The sequence below is a fragment of the Zea mays genome, chromosome 9, assembly GCF_902167145.1.
Source record: "Zea mays cultivar B73 chromosome 9, Zm-B73-REFERENCE-NAM-5.0, whole genome shotgun sequence".
NCBI lineage: Eukaryota > Viridiplantae > Streptophyta > Magnoliopsida > Poales > Poaceae > Zea > Zea mays.
In genome coordinates, this window is record NC_050104.1 from 5,577,087 (window position 1) to 5,593,300 (window position 16,214).

The 16,214-nt window shown below is 42.2% G+C and overlaps 1 protein-coding gene across 1 annotated transcript; it reads right to left on the minus strand.

Annotated features, from left to right (window-relative positions):
• Window positions 1-2,235: 2,235 nt before the first annotated feature.
• LOC103637828 (myosin-11) lies at window positions 2,236-13,016 on the minus strand. Its single transcript, XM_008660865.3, has 39 exons — window positions 12,725-13,016; window positions 12,420-12,548; window positions 12,166-12,309; window positions 11,874-12,019; window positions 11,503-11,659; window positions 10,702-10,760; window positions 10,421-10,580; window positions 10,187-10,336; window positions 9,952-10,088; window positions 9,713-9,859; window positions 9,511-9,612; window positions 9,372-9,429; window positions 9,169-9,270; window positions 8,470-8,507; window positions 8,252-8,378; window positions 7,972-8,142; window positions 7,740-7,871; window positions 7,545-7,654; window positions 7,373-7,433; window positions 7,118-7,295; window positions 6,836-7,041; window positions 6,584-6,703; window positions 6,387-6,485; window positions 6,007-6,225; window positions 5,700-5,839; window positions 5,478-5,589; window positions 5,330-5,380; window positions 5,148-5,228; window positions 4,892-5,062; window positions 4,628-4,783; window positions 4,335-4,541; window positions 4,108-4,251; window positions 3,885-3,955; window positions 3,685-3,784; window positions 3,511-3,567; window positions 3,355-3,411; window positions 3,188-3,268; window positions 3,026-3,108; window positions 2,236-2,928 (listed from the first exon to the last, which is right to left on the minus strand). Exons 1-39 carry the CDS (start codon window positions 12,725-12,727, stop codon window positions 2,805-2,807), a joined length of 4,590 nt encoding a protein of 1,529 aa, XP_008659087.1. The 5' UTR covers window positions 12,728-13,016; the 3' UTR covers window positions 2,236-2,804.
• Between the last annotated feature and the right edge of the window lie 3,198 nt (window positions 13,017-16,214).

Below are 16,214 nucleotides of genomic sequence, written 5' to 3' on the forward strand. Positions count from 1 at the left end.
GCTGGGCGCGGCGCTGGGAGATCCGGTGAGCCGAGAGGGAGGCTGCGCGCCGTGGGAGCTGGAGCAGCGCGCGACACAGAGAACCGGAGGGCGCGCAGGCTGGGAGCTCGGCCGCCATGGGCAAGTGCAGGGAAGAACGCGACGCGCCAGGGAAGAGCAGAGGTCGGGGGCGAGCTCGGCACGGCGCGTGCGCAAGAAGCAGCTCGGCACGGCGCGGCTGGGGAAGAAGACGCGCTGGGGAAGAGAGCGGCGATGGGAACCGGGCGCGGGAGGAGCAGAGGCCGAGGAGCGGCGGGAGACGACCACCTTCACGAAATTGGCTGCGCGGTTGGCCTTGCTGGAGTCGGCGAGCGCGTTCTTGCGGTACGACCTCACCGGCGGCCACCCCACCACCCGCGCCTTGGGTGACGGCGCAGCGGAGGGCGCGGCGAGCGAGGAGGAACGGCCGGAGTCGGAGCCCGGGAGGCGGAGGGTGAGGGCGAGCGTGGTGTCCTCGTAGCCGAGCCTGGAGGCTAGGAGCCGAGGCCATGGGGCGAGCTCACCTGCTCGAGCTCGGACCAGAGGAGGGCAGCGCCTGCCAAGGGAGAAGTGGAGGTCGGCCATGGCCAAGGTCGCAGGGGCTCCCTGGAGATCCAGCTGGTGGAGCTCGCCTTGGGGAAGATGATAGGAGGAGCAGGGGAGGGGCTGCTTGCGTCGTGGTTACAGCAGGGACAAACTTGACTTTTACCACAGTTCATAGACGGTAACAGAGTTCGGAAGAATAACAGTCCCAATATGGCGCAGATATGTGCTGCATAATACCAAATTGGCGATGCGCAGCTGCGGAGTAATATAGTGGCGAAGCCGCGCGACGAGATTGTTACAAACTCAAATAACTCCATGAGTGGGCACACTAGGCTGGACGGCTGTGCTTGAAGCCCTTGTCGAGGATAGGTTTCGCGGTTGAGGGCTCCCATCAAACACTTGGTGGGCGTGTCGACAGGTACCTCCTCCTCCACTGGATCTGGGACAACGCCCACATCACCGAACCCGCCGACAACATCTTCATCTGCTTGGTGCTGTTGAAGATGCTCGATGGAGGCATCCACCCGGGGTCGCCACTCCACGACGGCGCCCACCACTGCTTGGTGCGCCGCCTCGACTCGCGCTTCCCACTTGGAGTCGATCGTCGTGAACCGCTTGTCGAGCTCAGCGAGGATTGTATGGATCTGGTGCTCCAACGCCTGAGTGAGTTGAGCATCAACCAGTGAAGGAGACACCATGGATGCGATGGCTGAGGAACGAAGGCCCTCTGATACCAATTGTTAGCTACTGCTAATGGAAGGAGAAGATAGTAGAGAGGGAGCAGAGGTAGGAGACGAGAATGGGGGAGGAACTAGAGACAGACTGTATTGATTCAGAGCAAAGTTCATACATGGTTCTCCCTACCCCCAAGGCAACAGCATATATGCGACTACTTAGGAACATGGCCCACCAACTGGTGACCGAAGAACACAACCCAACACGCCAGAGACTTACACCCAGACATGACAGCAACAACATGGCTGCACTTAGTTACACCCGCTCAAGACCTGCGACTCAAACATTAGTGTGACGCACGCTTCTTCCACGCTCACCAGGATGGAGTTCCTCATGTGGAGTATCTGACAATGGCGGTGTAACAGCATGCATGTGATTAGTGGCTACATGCATGCAATCGTGGGCAGTGCGTGTGTGCATATAAGCTGAAGCCTGTATGCAAAGCGACAGTGGTAGTATTGTGCTTGTGTCTAGAGTTAGTGTGCAGTGTCGAGAGAAAAGTAGAGTTTGTGTTGGTTCTGGTGTGCAGTGCCGTCATGAAACAAGTGTGTGCCTGTGTTGTGAGCATCCTGTATTCCTGTGTCCACCGAGAGAAGCTAGCAACGCCTACTTGCTTGTGTTGTGCCCACCCTCTTCTGATCTCCTTGAGTCAAGCGTAAGAGTGTTGTGAGAGAGAGTGGAGTTCCAAGGCTGCTAATAATTCACCCGTGTGACCACCTAAAACACTGTTTTGTACTATTTTACATTGTAGACTGTATTGTTCGCAGAGTAAAGTTTGAATATGAGTATGTGGATGGATAAGCTGTTGATAGTCTAAAGAGCTAAAATGGACTTTTTCAAGGTATGAAACTATCCCCGAAGTAAAACAGTGTCACAAATAAAAGCAGTTGACCTCTTGCGTCTAGAAAGAACAGAACATACATTTAAAATAGAAAGGGAAATACACAAGCATAATAATTTCATTATTCGGAATAGCCATCTATAACATTGTAGGCATCGTGTTCAATGTAATGTATACACAAGATCAGTAATAATACAAAGATGTCACCAAAGAACTGAACCATTAACGAGGGAGGAAAGTAAACATCCTATTACCCAGCTCTAGCGAACTCAGAACAAAAAGCTCTAGAACTAAAAACAACCAGTGGAAGGAATTTCTACTGGTTTTACTAAGACCTTCTAAACTATACTTTGAACTAGGGTACCAAAGCATTGGAATAATCAAAGGCAAAGCTGAATGGAAACAAAAAGGAAAACAGTAGCACTATGGGGTGCACAACTACTTGACTAGAGGTGGATCAACACTAGGTGAGTCCAGGCATGCCATAAAAACCTAGCGGATTTGTTACATTTGCCATGGTGTAGATGATCAACATCTACCTACGACGAAGCCATTCACTCCATTCCATTGGGCATAAGTAAATCTAGCTCTGCATAGATTGTCGCCCAATAACCATTCTTAGGTTCTTGCAATCATTGACAAAATTGACCATCATGCCACACATCTATTCAGGTGGCGGCAACAAGAATACAAAGCCAGAGTTCTCTCGGATCAATGGAGGTGGCTCGATGTCAGATATGTCAATCTGCTGCATCGATTTGGATATGTCATCGACAGAGAATGGTATGCTGCATTAGAAAGTGCAGATGCATAAGTAGAAGCACTTCAAAAAGAAAAAGAAAGTAGCGCAGGACAAAGGATTGATATGAGCGAAGAGAAAGTAACCTCGAGTCATCGTCCAGGAGGAATGAATTGCTTATAGGATTGTTGGAGTCTTCTGTCATTAACACTCTCATGTTTGATATTACCTAATATGATAATCATATATGGTCAATTATTATCCACCTGCAATGAAATGCAAAAAACTCGGTACAGTTTGAAGCTTACCTCTGGGGAGACACTATGCGTTCCATACTTGTCATCCCAGTACATAGTACTAATCCTGTATAGCTGTTGTATACTAAGTACCTGAAAAGGAAGTCATGAGGTTGTTAACAAGATCCAATGCTAGCAGAACGAGGGACAAAACTAGAAAATAAACACTTGTCCCTTACCGGACAAAGGTCGTGACTTATTTCATCCAATGTTTTCTTTGGCTTTTGATGAATTACCTGTAATGAGGATCAATGAGAGAACTGTATATTTCATTCTGCTATTTTTTTTCAAGCTGCAACCATTATCATGATAAGGGAAATGGAAATACAAATTACCAGGAAACCAATAGCTTGTCTAATATGTTTAAGCTCATCCCAGGCTGAACCTGCATACTGCAAGTAGGAAAAGCATTGTTATGTTTTGAACAAAAAGTGTTATGCAATCCTCATTCATGAATATGTTTATATCATCTAGAATCAGCATGTAATAACAAGAGTAGCTAATGATACCTCATCAGTAGCCCTATAGCACCAATGTTCAAGCTCGGCTAATCCTGCCTTTACATACTCGCCATTACTGAAGGAACAACACTCCCTTCTCAGTAGTAAACTGAAGACAGACAGACCATGTTAAAATGAAGCTCAGCAAGACACTTCTGGATTTTGGTAAGTCAACAGTACTTAACAGCTCTGTTTTAAACGTACTTTACCTATTAAATAGTTGTACATTGATAAATGAGAATATCTGAGTGAATACTTTTCGCACCAAGAAAGGAGGAACCTGCAGCATCGACATACACAAGCCAGGCACGGTGGCGCACGCTTTAATCATGTCTAATTATCATGCAAAACCTTATATGAAAGATGTTCTTCATGCTGTTCAAAAAAAAAATCTGTTCTAAGAAATGAAGAGAAAAGAAACATTATACCGACATTGTTCACTTTCAGTATGTTCAGAAAATTCCCTAGGCTCTTCACAATTCCTTGCCAGTGAGCAATCAAAGCTTGCTGGGCAGCAGTGTTAGTGTTTGAACGCGAAGACCCTTTCATTAAGCTTGCCCTTGATGTTCTCGGGGCCTGCGTTGTTGGTATTGATAGGGAGAAATCGTTTTCATTAAGTTATCAGTTAGACAAGCCAACATGATGGTTATCATGAATACCTGAATGCATAAGCCAAGCAGGGGAGATATCTCTTTCTTCAGATTATCCCTGATCATTCCATATATCTTCTCCACGTACGCTGTGAGCTGCTGTTTGAACAGCAAAGCCGGGTACTTGGCCTCGACCTGTCTCAGAGTTTCGACCCCAGTAACCATGCTTCCATTTATGAGAGAAAGATTTACACCCTGTGGCGCTCCTCGGAAGCTCTGGAATAAAAAAAAAAGGCATATTAAATATGAAGATTAAAGAAGAAGAAGAAAAGAAGACGAGTTCTTACAATAAGAACATGTACCTGCGTCATTCGTCCGAAGAGTGTAGCAGAAGACGACCGTCGACGCTGTGGAGCCATACCGGTGGATCCACTCGCCTTCAATGTCCGTTGAAGCAGCAGCAGCAGCGTCGAAGCATTTGAAAGCCAGTATGCTAGGACTTCGTTGTTGTCTTGTGTCTACATACATAGCACAAGCACAAGCAAAAAAAAAATAAAATAAAAATGAAGTGATGTTACTTTAGCGCTGTAGGTGATGGTAAGAAAAATCGAATCCATGATCGCAACCTCAATCGCATGCCCAATGGTCTGAATGATGCGATCGAAAACACTTGTCCGTTCTACTTCAAACGACCTCCAATGGAGAAGGCATTTGTATATGATACAAGCAGCGACTGGCCTGTTCCCAGCATAGCCCAAGTGCTGCGCGATGCACCTGATCAATAGATCTTGGTTCTCCTGCAACGGTTTTTGAACATGTCAGTGGACAGAGCAGTGATCCTGACGACACATGAGTAGGTAGGTGGCAGTAGGTGCCACACACCTGCTGCTTTTCATTGAGCGACTTCTGTGGCTTGTCATCGATATCGTACTCCTTCTTAGGTGAGGACGTGCTGTTGGATTCCTGAAGCACCAACAGTATAGACGAACAAAGGTTTACTCGACATATTTCAGGTAGTTTAATGTCTGCTGCTAACCTAATGGGAATTGGGAAGCCACACTCACTGGAGCTGTTTTTGGATCATTGCTTGACACTTGAACATTTTCGGAGTTTCTCTGTAGACCAAACAGGGAAGGGCAAGTCATCGAACGGAATCTTTGCAAAAAAAAAATCGAAGATAAAGATGGGAAAGAAATAGCAGCACCCACTCACTTGCAGATTGGACTTGGAGCGGCCGGAAAGGATTTTGCTTGGAGCCATCGAGACAGCTTGCTGACGGAGCACTTTATTTTCAGACTCTACATTAGCGAGTTTCTCTTCTAACCTGAATGAGGACATGAAGATCACACATTTTTTTTATCTAAAGATCAAGGCGAAAAGAGGATAGATTTGGACATGGCTCTGTTCTGTCGTGCAGAAGTAGAAAGCATTAACCTTCTCAGGTAGTCCTGAAACTGGCGCATCTTTATTTCAGTCTCATCCAGTTTCTTTTGCTTTTCTTCATTCGCCTGTTGCTCTTCAGAGTGTTTCTTTTCCAAATCGCCAGCCCTTTCTTTCTCTGATTGTAATGAAGTCTACAGCAAAAATGAAGCCAAGACGTCACGAAGCGTAGGTGTCAAAATCATCAAAACATGAGGCACTTCAAAAGTTTGTCTGATGGGGGGGTCATGCATGCTGTCGAAAAAGGATTAGAAAAATGAGTAGGAAATTCCGGACAAACAGTTGCTGTAGGCAGGCGAACCTTAAGGTCTTGAACCTCTGCTGTCAAGGAATCGATCTTTTCGGTGTCTTGGACGAGGACCTGAGTTTCCTGCACCACAGGAGGCGCTTCTTCGATAGTCTTAGCAGCTTCTCGCTCCTTAGCGAGCTTTGTGTTTGTCTCGTCCAGTTTAGCCTGTAATGCTTCCATAGAGTTCTGCAGTTTCGACACCTCTTGAGCTTTTGCTTCTTCCAGGTCTGTCTGTTTGCACGTCATGAGTTCATTTGTGTCAGATTATTGAAAAAAATAGTTATTTGCCAATACCGGAGCTCATATTAAAACTACAGAAGCTGGAATACTGATCCAACTATGAGAAGATATGAGAAGGAACAAAGAAGATAAAAGAAAGAAAGAAAAGATACCCTTAGTCGTTTCTCTAACTGCACGCGCCATGTGAGCTCTTCCACTTTCTTTTCGAGTTTGTCCTTCGCTTCCTTGAGCGCACCCGTTTCTCTTGCTTCCTGAGCAGAAGATGACAGCATATCGCCGCAACGCATTAGAAATGACAACCTTTTTGCACACTCTGATGCTGCTACATAACTCTAAATATGATGCATACCATCTTGAGTTTCTTCAGCTCTTTCCTCGCGATCCTTCCTCTCCATCTGCACTGTGCAACAATGGCTGCGCATTTCAGCTTCTTGTGGTACTTATGAGCCCTATAGCACCTGTAGCGAGCCTGCAGCCATGCATGCATGGAGGAGATCAGCGGCCAGAGCAAGCATTTCAGGCAGCAATAATGCTACACAATCCAACTCGTTCCGTGAATCGTAACCGCTTCTTAATTAAATCTGAACTCAAAGAGGCCCACCTGAATTGTAACTGCTCCCGTAGACTGCTTCTTGAATCTGAACTCGTTCCGCGCCGCCATCGCTCGCAGCGCAGTCTGCACTACGAGCACAGAAGCGTAGCGGAGCTTGTAGGATCTCCTCGCCTGGTGCCTGCGCTGGTTTTTCTGAACTTTGATGGCGGCCGCTTCCCTCCGCATGTTGTCGTACAGCTTACAAGCCAGTCTTCCTAAAACGTGAAGCACATGATATCTCGTGAACTGGTTAGCAAAAAAATGAAACATGATATGCAAATTAAAACGTGCCTCTCCATATCGCCTGGACACACACGGACGCCTTCCTCAAGGAAAGGAACTTCTTCCGCATGATGTGTGTCCGCATCTTCCCCTGGATCGTCTTTGCCGCGGCACTGAGCACTTCAGTCCTCCTGGCATCTAGCTCAGCCATCTGGCCGGCCCTCAGGAAAACTTTTGTTTTACCTATCTAAGAAATATAAATCCGAGTTAGTAGTACGTAAGGGGTCGAGGGGGAAAAAACAAAGAATTTTGAGTTCATGTCACCTGAAAGCCTAAAAGACCCTTCTTTTCCAAGATCCTCTTGCACGCAGCCTTCTCATCGCTACTGTTATTATTAGGATATTAAAAGCAAAATACGCCGACGTCAGAAGCGCTAGCAAACACCATTATTGCGGAAAAAAATACAAAATGAACACGAGTTCAGTAGCGGACTTACTTCCCTTCGAGGGCCTCAGGCGCAAGTATTCCGAAACGATGCAGAAACTCGTAGAATGTGCGACGCGTCGGGTACCCGGCACAACTGATCCTGATGGCCTCAAGCACACCCTGATGATGAATTGAATGAAACGTAGTCAAGCTGTTTTTTTTCCAAATGCACAGTACGTAGTCACCCAAGGCCAAGATCACTTACACCACAGCGCAACTGCTGCATGACATTGACGTTCTCAAAGATCGCTGGTTTCAGGACATTGTTTGGCTTCACACATCTAATGTAGTGAGGCTCTGTGGAGTTCAATGTGTCCATAAGGGCTTGAAGTTGTTGCTGCAGCATAGGAAGAAGAAAAAAACATAGAGGTGAACGATCCGCCATGGATAATAGCGAGACCGAGAGAAAAATGAAGAAAAAAAAATGTAGAGCTGACCTTAAAGCGAGCTCCAATGGAAGAGAACTTGGACGATTTGGACGTCTCCTCTGGCGGAGGCGGAAACAATCCGGAGATAAACGAGCATTTAGAAGCGCTCAGCAGTTCCTGGTGCTCCGCCACAACGTAGTCTTTGTTTTTGTCAAGGAACTGATCAGACTGGTACAGCACCTGAATACCACCACAAAGTCCACAAAGCATCAGCGTAGACAAGAGTGTAGGATGATACCATCATGTAGCTGAGTTCGATACATGATGATGAAAGAAAAATGCTACCTACCTCTCCGGCGTAGTGACAGATTGTAAAATCGGTACGAGATAGCTTCGGCTTCACAAACCGCTTGTGCTTTTGAAAAGTCTGGTATAGCTTCTGGGCAAACGTCTCGTGTGTGGATTTGGGGAACATACTGGACGGACGCAGTTAAAAAAAACAGGAATGAATATACATGGGGAAGAAGACACGGAAAAAAAAACAGGAAAGATGGTCGTTAGGCATACCATGCCTCATCAAGAAGTGCGATAACACCACCAGGTTTCTGCAAATGCACAATAATGAAATAAAATTCTTGTATTTTTTTTGAAATCAGTGATCAAAGATATAATTTTAGGATTTAGCATAAAGCTAATATGACATGTAAATAAAAAACAGAGGAAGTAAGACGAGAGTGGATTTGGCATGGCTGGCGAATAAATGGAATCAAATAGAGCTCATGGGGAAGCAGAGCCCCCTGGACACCATATATTGATCGTATTCATAATTGGAAAGTGCTTGATTGCATTTCACATCAATATATATACTATGCATGATTGATGCAAGGTAACACAAAAATGGGAAAACAAATAACGAAGTTGTTGTTTTCAAACTCTATTTCCTCTTAATAAAAAACATGTCAAATGGCATTGTCAAGAAAAAAGGAAAAAAAAACCTCTACTATATTCTCCTCCAGTGAGCAGTGAGCGAAATAAAAGTTCAAAAATGAGGTGGTACTAGGGTTTGAACCATAGCTCTACCCTCCCACGCCCAAGTTTTAACCACTAAAGATCATAACCATCAATGTTCAATATAGAAATATGTACTTTAAATATTATAAATATAGAAATCATAGTTACACATGAGCAACCGACTAGTTAAGATAATTTGGAATGTTCAACTTTAAAATGCTTTATATTAAATTCCATGTTGATATCTTGGCGTACCTTCTCGATAAGGTCAAGAACATCTTGATTGTCAACAAACTCAATATAACTCCAATCAATTTGTTCTTTAGTGTACTCCTCTTGTTCCATTTTGAAAACGTGCTAAAAAGAACAAAGAAATACCTCAGATATAAATGTGTATTATTTTGGTTGATAAATAGCTATCAGGAGCACATGAAACATTCCTTGTGACCAAATGTTACCTGATTGAAGTGTTGTTGCAGTTTCTCATTTGTATAGTTAATGCAGAATTGTTCGAAACTGTATAAATTATGGTGTGTCAGTATTTCCAACACAACATTGTGGATTGCAGATACAAGATTAAATTGCAGCGAAGGTTACCTGTTCGCCTTGAAGCTCTCGAAACCATAGATGTCCAGCACACCAATAAGACATTTAGAACTAGCATCTTGCCCAATGGAACTATTAATTTTATCGACAAGCCTACAAAAAACAGTGGTGGTTTACAATGGAGAATGAGCTTCTGTTTCTTCTTGTATGTTGCAAAAATGCTACAAAGAACAAAATGGCACCAATGTGTTACCAGTCAAACAAGCGAGAGTATATCGTCTTCGCTAGACCATCCCTGCTAATGGTTGCATTGTAAGGATCAAGGCTCCTTTTTATAACCTCCTCTGGCGTTACCATGACACGCTTACAAAGAGCATCTTCCAAGGCTCCAGGGTTACACCTGACACATAGACCTCCCCCCCTCAACACTCCATACATGGTGCACATGATAATCTCATCGACTATGAAACAAAACAAAAGACAAGTAGTTACATAAGAAGCTCAGCAGTTGTTTCAAGATGGAACTTAGATTTTTCATCTTTCAAGACAGAGGAATCGGCTTCTTTCCCCTTGGAAAATTCAATATTGCCAATATGAAGGATGGCAGCAACAACCCTAAAAATAGCATCCTGGATATAGAGATTAAATTGTGAACAAGTGAGAGAAAAAAGTATCTAGTTAAAGTAGTCATCAATCATGTCGATGAAAATCGAAATAATCGAGTTACCTGTTCTTGAGTACTTATACCAACAATATCCATTGCTCTTCTGGTAGCTAAATATTCATGGGCATCACTTACACCGACCAACTCATAGCAGTTTGATTGATTGAGATAGTGAAAAGTCTTAGGATTTCCTAATTTGTACTTATCGACGTCCTGAGAGTTTGGTGCCAGATGGGATGTAGTTGTATTACTAACCAAATATCATAACACAAACATACGGACAACGTAAATCAATACCTCTTGTGGTGCGGCACAAAGGAGATAAAAGCAGTGGTAATTGCGCTCTGGGTCAGATACTTGGCATACACGTGATCTTTCTAGAAGGTAAGTTCTGATAGCAGCGCCTGAGATCCTCCCATGCTTGTCAAACTGAATCTCAACAAACTTACCAAACCGACTACACCAACCATTATGAAAAGAAGAAAAAAATGAGACCTGGACATATTCAACTCCATGTTTTGGGGAGAGAAACAAGCAGGTGACTACAATTCGTATACAAATCCTAGAACTCATTTTACCTAGAATTATTATTCCTTACAGTTTTTGCGTTGCCAAAAGCTTCAAGAACTGGATTTGACTGCAGGCACAAGAATAAACAATACGTTTTCAACTGAGGAATAAATATTATGATAAAATGTGTAAGGAAAATTTCACCATGTAAATAATAAATGAGTAAGGCATCTTTATTTTTAAAATCTTCTTGAAGATATGCAAGAAATCAAGACATCTTTCAAGAAAGTTCTACAATAACACTGGCAAGCCATAAAGTGTTAGATATTTTGTTGCCATGGCAAACTTTAGAATTATCTATATATAGTTATTTTTAGTGAAGTTTCTATAATATAACGCGTGGCAATAAGTAAGCATAGTTAGTATGTGTGATGATAGATTAGCCACCTCATAATATAAAGCGTAAGAGCAAAGTTTGTAAAATGAAGCAAATGAAGTACTCCAAAAATTTGTAAAAAATATATGGAGTCTATAACTCTAGAGTTCAAATGTTAAGTTAGCTCTGGCTAGCTCTCCCATGAAGTTTTACTGCCATGCCAAACACTCCCTTTATATAAAGGTTGGTACCGCCATACAGAAGTCAGACTCACTTGTAGACTGACTCTACTATCTAAAAGTGAGAAGGTAAACTCTGCCACCAATTGGCTAAGACCGACTCTGCCGTCAATAGTGTACTAAGTAACTAATAATTATAAAGGATTAATTGACTCAAACTTGGGTTGGTGTTGCGTAAAATAATTCGGTTATCTTGTTTTCAACATAATATAACAATATAGTTATCTTGAAATGCTGAACACTAGATGTATTACCTCGAGAACTTGTTGCTCTACTGTTCTTCCTTCAGTTGCAGCTCGGCCACCCAAATAGGCAAGATATCTCATAAGCATTTTTGTTGTTTCTGTTTTTCCAGCACCACTCTCACCACTAACAAGAATGGCATTACTCTTATTCTCATTAACCATAGCTCTGTTCAAATAAAAAACAACAGTGAGAACAACTTGTATGACGTGAAAACACTGAGCTGATTCTAACTATCAACTCTTTGTGGTGCACTAAAGAAGGTATACAAGAAATTTATTTTTTTAAACAAACATATAGAAACATAGAAAAACAAGAAAACATGTAACGGTAGTCATGCATGTAAGAAGAAGTTCCAACCTCATATAGCTACCAGACATACCTGTATGCAACATCTGCCACAGCAAAAACATGCGGACTCAACTCTCCAAATGGAGCACCCTTGTACTGGTGCATCATATGCGGATCATATAAATGTGGCAGCCTTTGGAAAGGATTTACAGCAATGAGAATGTTGCCAGTATATGTCTGATCAGTAAATGATAAAATGTCAGCCACAAACAACATAGGGTGAATCTCAAAGCTTCAAACTTAGCTAGTATTACAGAAATAACGACCCGTTCAAGTAAAGTAAAGTGATCACACAGCAATCTATAAAAGAAAAATTGGCATACATAGATTTCGTTAAGCTCATATCTGATCGCCAGATTCTGCAGCACTCCTGGTTCATGGAGATAGGAGAGCTTTGTCATGTCATCAACTCCACCGGCAGCTGCTTCCATATCTTTGGGATATAGTTTCGACAAATTCGCAACAATCTAAAAACATGCATGGCAGCATGACGGTATGTAGTAGGGTTACAAAAAAATTCAAAGCCCAGAATCAATTTACCAGAAAGCTGACAAAATCCGAATGCATGTGTTATTACCTTTTTTCCATTGGTCGCCTGGATCTCAGCCTCTTCGCCATTGATCTTAACCACCTCTCCGTCGACCCAGCAAGTATCGGGATCTTCAGCCCACACATGGGACCCCACGATTATGTTAACTTTGGTCCCCTGCAATGGAGATTCGAGCGTCTCATGAATCGTCTAGAAGAGTTTCTGAAACGATTGGATGACCTACTCAACAAAGCATTTGCATTCCCAAGCAAATCCGTCGCAAAGCCAACACGCCGCATCAGGGTTCACAGCAGCCATCGCCGCAGCACCACATTATGCAACAAGAAACTCACCATTTCGCCGACGCGCACTCAGCTCGGTGGTGGAGGATGATCAGTCGAACAGCAACGCTTTAACGCAGGCGGCGGACGGGCTCATATCTCTCTCTCTCTCTGACCTCCCCCACCGTCGTCGTGGTCGTCGATCGTCTCGGGGCAGGGAGCTGCCGCGACGCATGCAAAAGCGGGGGAGTGGAGAGAGAGATGGAGATGTGAAGTCAGTGTGTAGAGGGAGGAGGTGGTGAGGTTGATGAGGTGGAGTACGTGGAGCGGCCATGGCCGGTCCCCGCCTCGATCTCTGCGGGGCGCCATGCAATTCACCCCCGACAAATACAAACCACATGTACATGCGGATGGGCCACACAGCTTGTTCGCGCGCTCATCGCATGCAAGTCGGGCGTTATCGGAGGATATTAATTAAAATTAATTTCGTTAACATAGATATTGATTTAGTATGTATATTATTGTGTTAATTTAGGGTCTGTAGAAGAAAATATAAAAAAACTAAGAGTAAATTACATGTTCTAAGATTTATTTTTAATTTAATATTCAATTGAATTACATGAGGTGGACAAATTTGGAAAGTAATTAACAATCGTAAAACAACGAATCGACAAATATGGAACAAAGTTGCCGGTCCTTGCAAGACAAAGCTTGCAAACATCAACACGCGGCCCTTTGCTCAATCGTAGCACTTTCCATTTCTTACTGTTTTTAAATTAAATATATATTTCAATTCACATTTCTCTTTATTTTTTTAAAAAATAATTATCTATTTCAATTTCATCGGTTTCATGCATGTAGGGTTGGTACTTCATCATGCTGTGCCAAAATAACTGAGTAATCATTTAGGAATCATATGAGGGCATGGATATATTAATTTCACCTCATTGTGAACTTTGAAGTTAAGATAGTTAGATTCATGCCACTCCCTTGTTCAGTCTAATTTTATACCCTCATTGTCCTAAATTAATATTCACTTTAGCTCTTACTCCCTCCATTCTTTTTTATATATCGTGGTTTAGTTCAAAAATAAATTAGCGGGCAACAAATATTCGAGAACGGAGGTAGTAGTTTTTATGTCTATATTCAAATAGATGACAATTAATTTAGACACGTATACAAAACATATACATTAATTATCGTATGAATCCATTAAATGCCTGAAACGACGGAGGGAGTAATAAACACAACGAAGGAACAGAGAGTGAAAAATCCTATTCTTGCATTGCAAAAAAACGGTGAAGAAAGAACACAACAATTAAAGAGCGGACAGTATTACCAGCGTCATATGCAATGGGAGTTGGAAGGTTGTCCCATATTGAGTGTATTGAAGGGAATTAGAGGGGATTAAAATGTCTTAAGTCAATGCAAAATTGAATATAAGATAATTTAATTTGTCTCAATCTCCGTAAAACCGAATAGGACCTAAGGGCATGTACAACCCTGATACGTTGGTTCGGTTTTTCAAGTACAAAAATAACTAAGAGATCTCTATAGGAAAACTGAGGTTCTAGATCATAAATGCAGCTAAGAGACAATATGTATGGAGAGTCGTGAAGAAACGGTCTCTTCGCGAAGAGTCTGTCTCTTGTATTTTTAAATAATCCCTTAGAGACACCTTAAAAGACCCCACATTAAATGAGGTTGTATATGACCTAAGGAATTATGTGATTGTAGAATAGCCACGCTTTGGATACTCCTTCCCGTTTAGTATTGTTCTATCCACCAACCGGTGGTAAGGATATGTATCTGCATAGAAGCTATGCTCTAGATCCCAAGTACCGGTTCTAGCCACCAACCAATAATAAAGGGGTTGTTTAGTACCATTTGGTTGATATAACAGATACTAAAGAGGGTATTGTGTTTGTGTATATATAACTTTATAATAATACATATTTAAATCTTTATATTTGATGAAATTATAAGAGCATTATATGTTAATATTAATAATATATATACATTGCCTTAGTCTTTTCATTTAGAAGATTCCTATAAAATAAATATAAGAATAACTACTACTATGAACGTGCCATTATATACTACATATTTTCATTTATCTAACTTAGAATTCTGGTGGATACTTCTTCCATCATAGTGGAACTCTCCATCTTTAGATACAACTTCCCTATAGTTGACTAGGTTAGTTTCCTTTCCCATGGAAAAATAGACACCTTATTCTGTGTCTTCCTAGTAGTCCTTGGGATGACACATCTCATACCGGGTAGTCATCCCTATTGGTCACCTATAAAGATTCCCATGAAAAACCAGAACATGGCAACACAATTAAATCAACAACACCTTCTCCACATTAGCTCACTCACGCAGAGATGGTGAAGCATAGTGATAAGATTAAATGAAAACAAATGTTATGTAAGGCAAGACAAGTTATTTGAGCTAAAGAACTACAGATTATATCTCACTATTTCATTTTACCGTCTCCATAAATACAAGCTTATTACAATATACCTTTGAAGCACACAAAGAAAGTTCTAAGGTTGAACCATTCAGATAGCTTCAGAGACAGTGTGTTGAACGTGAGGAAAGCACATGGAGCATTAAGAAAAAGGTGTCCATTTGCATGGGACTATACATCTATTTATAGGGGTTATCGGTGTACAACTTCGTACCTATTAGGGACATTGTCATATTTTCCTCTACAAAATGTGTTGTGCAAGTTTCCTCAATCATACTTCGCTCCTGCAACATCAACGGTGGCATTTGCTCCTTCTAGAATGCTTTGTCCGAACTATGGTGACGAAGCTGTTACCTCCTTGATGATGAAGTTGTTACTTTGTTTAGGTAACAGAGTTCTCCTAGATGAAGCTTACATAACTAATCCTGAAACAAATGTGGAAATGAATAATACTCATTAGTTTGAGGACATTTGGCTAGAGGCACTCCCCCAACAGTCCCTACGGGGAATCCTAAGGATCTTGGTCCATCAAGCCCCCAAGCTCTTCATGATTGAAGTTTGAAGTCTTCTTGAATATCTGAGTTCTTGTCGAGTAGAATCAAACAACATTCAAGTACCCTTCTCAAGAGAAACCATGAGAAGTGTTCTTCAAATCTTTCTTCAAATGGTGTGCACTTTTTTTGTAAAGCGCATCTAGTGGGGTGCAGCCCACAAGCCTCGTGTTGTTTAGCATAAAGAGCTTGTGGGTTCTTTTTGCAATCTTCTAACCTTAATAAGTCCATTCAAAAACATTGAATCCGTCCATTGAGAACATATGTCCTATAGTACCTAGCCTAAAATCGAGTACTGAGTATATGATCTTGATTATTAGGGTCTTAGACATCCTTAGGGGTGTTGAAGAGTAAATGTCTCTTGACAACGATCAAATACTGCTTGTCATTGAGTGGTTTGACATATTTAAATCACATAACAACAACGGTTAAAACCTTTAATCATGTCTGCTATGATGGTAGAGTACCACATGGCGATCTTACAAGCCCATCAATGATAACTATATTCCAAAAACTTACTCAACTAATCTTGATTGTA

What these genes read in the sequence shown, in the direction of transcription:
- LOC103637828 (XM_008660865.3), bottom strand. An exon ending in TGTCCAGGCGATATGGAGAG is followed by an intron (nt 7,042 to 7,117) that starts GCACGTTTTAAT and finishes TTCACGTTTTAG; the next exon opens with GAAGACTGGCTTGTAAGCTG. An exon ending in GCTATAGGGCTACTGATGAG is followed by an intron (nt 3,568 to 3,684) that starts GTATCATTAGCT and finishes TCCTACTTGCAG; the next exon opens with TATGCAGGTTCAGCCTGGGA.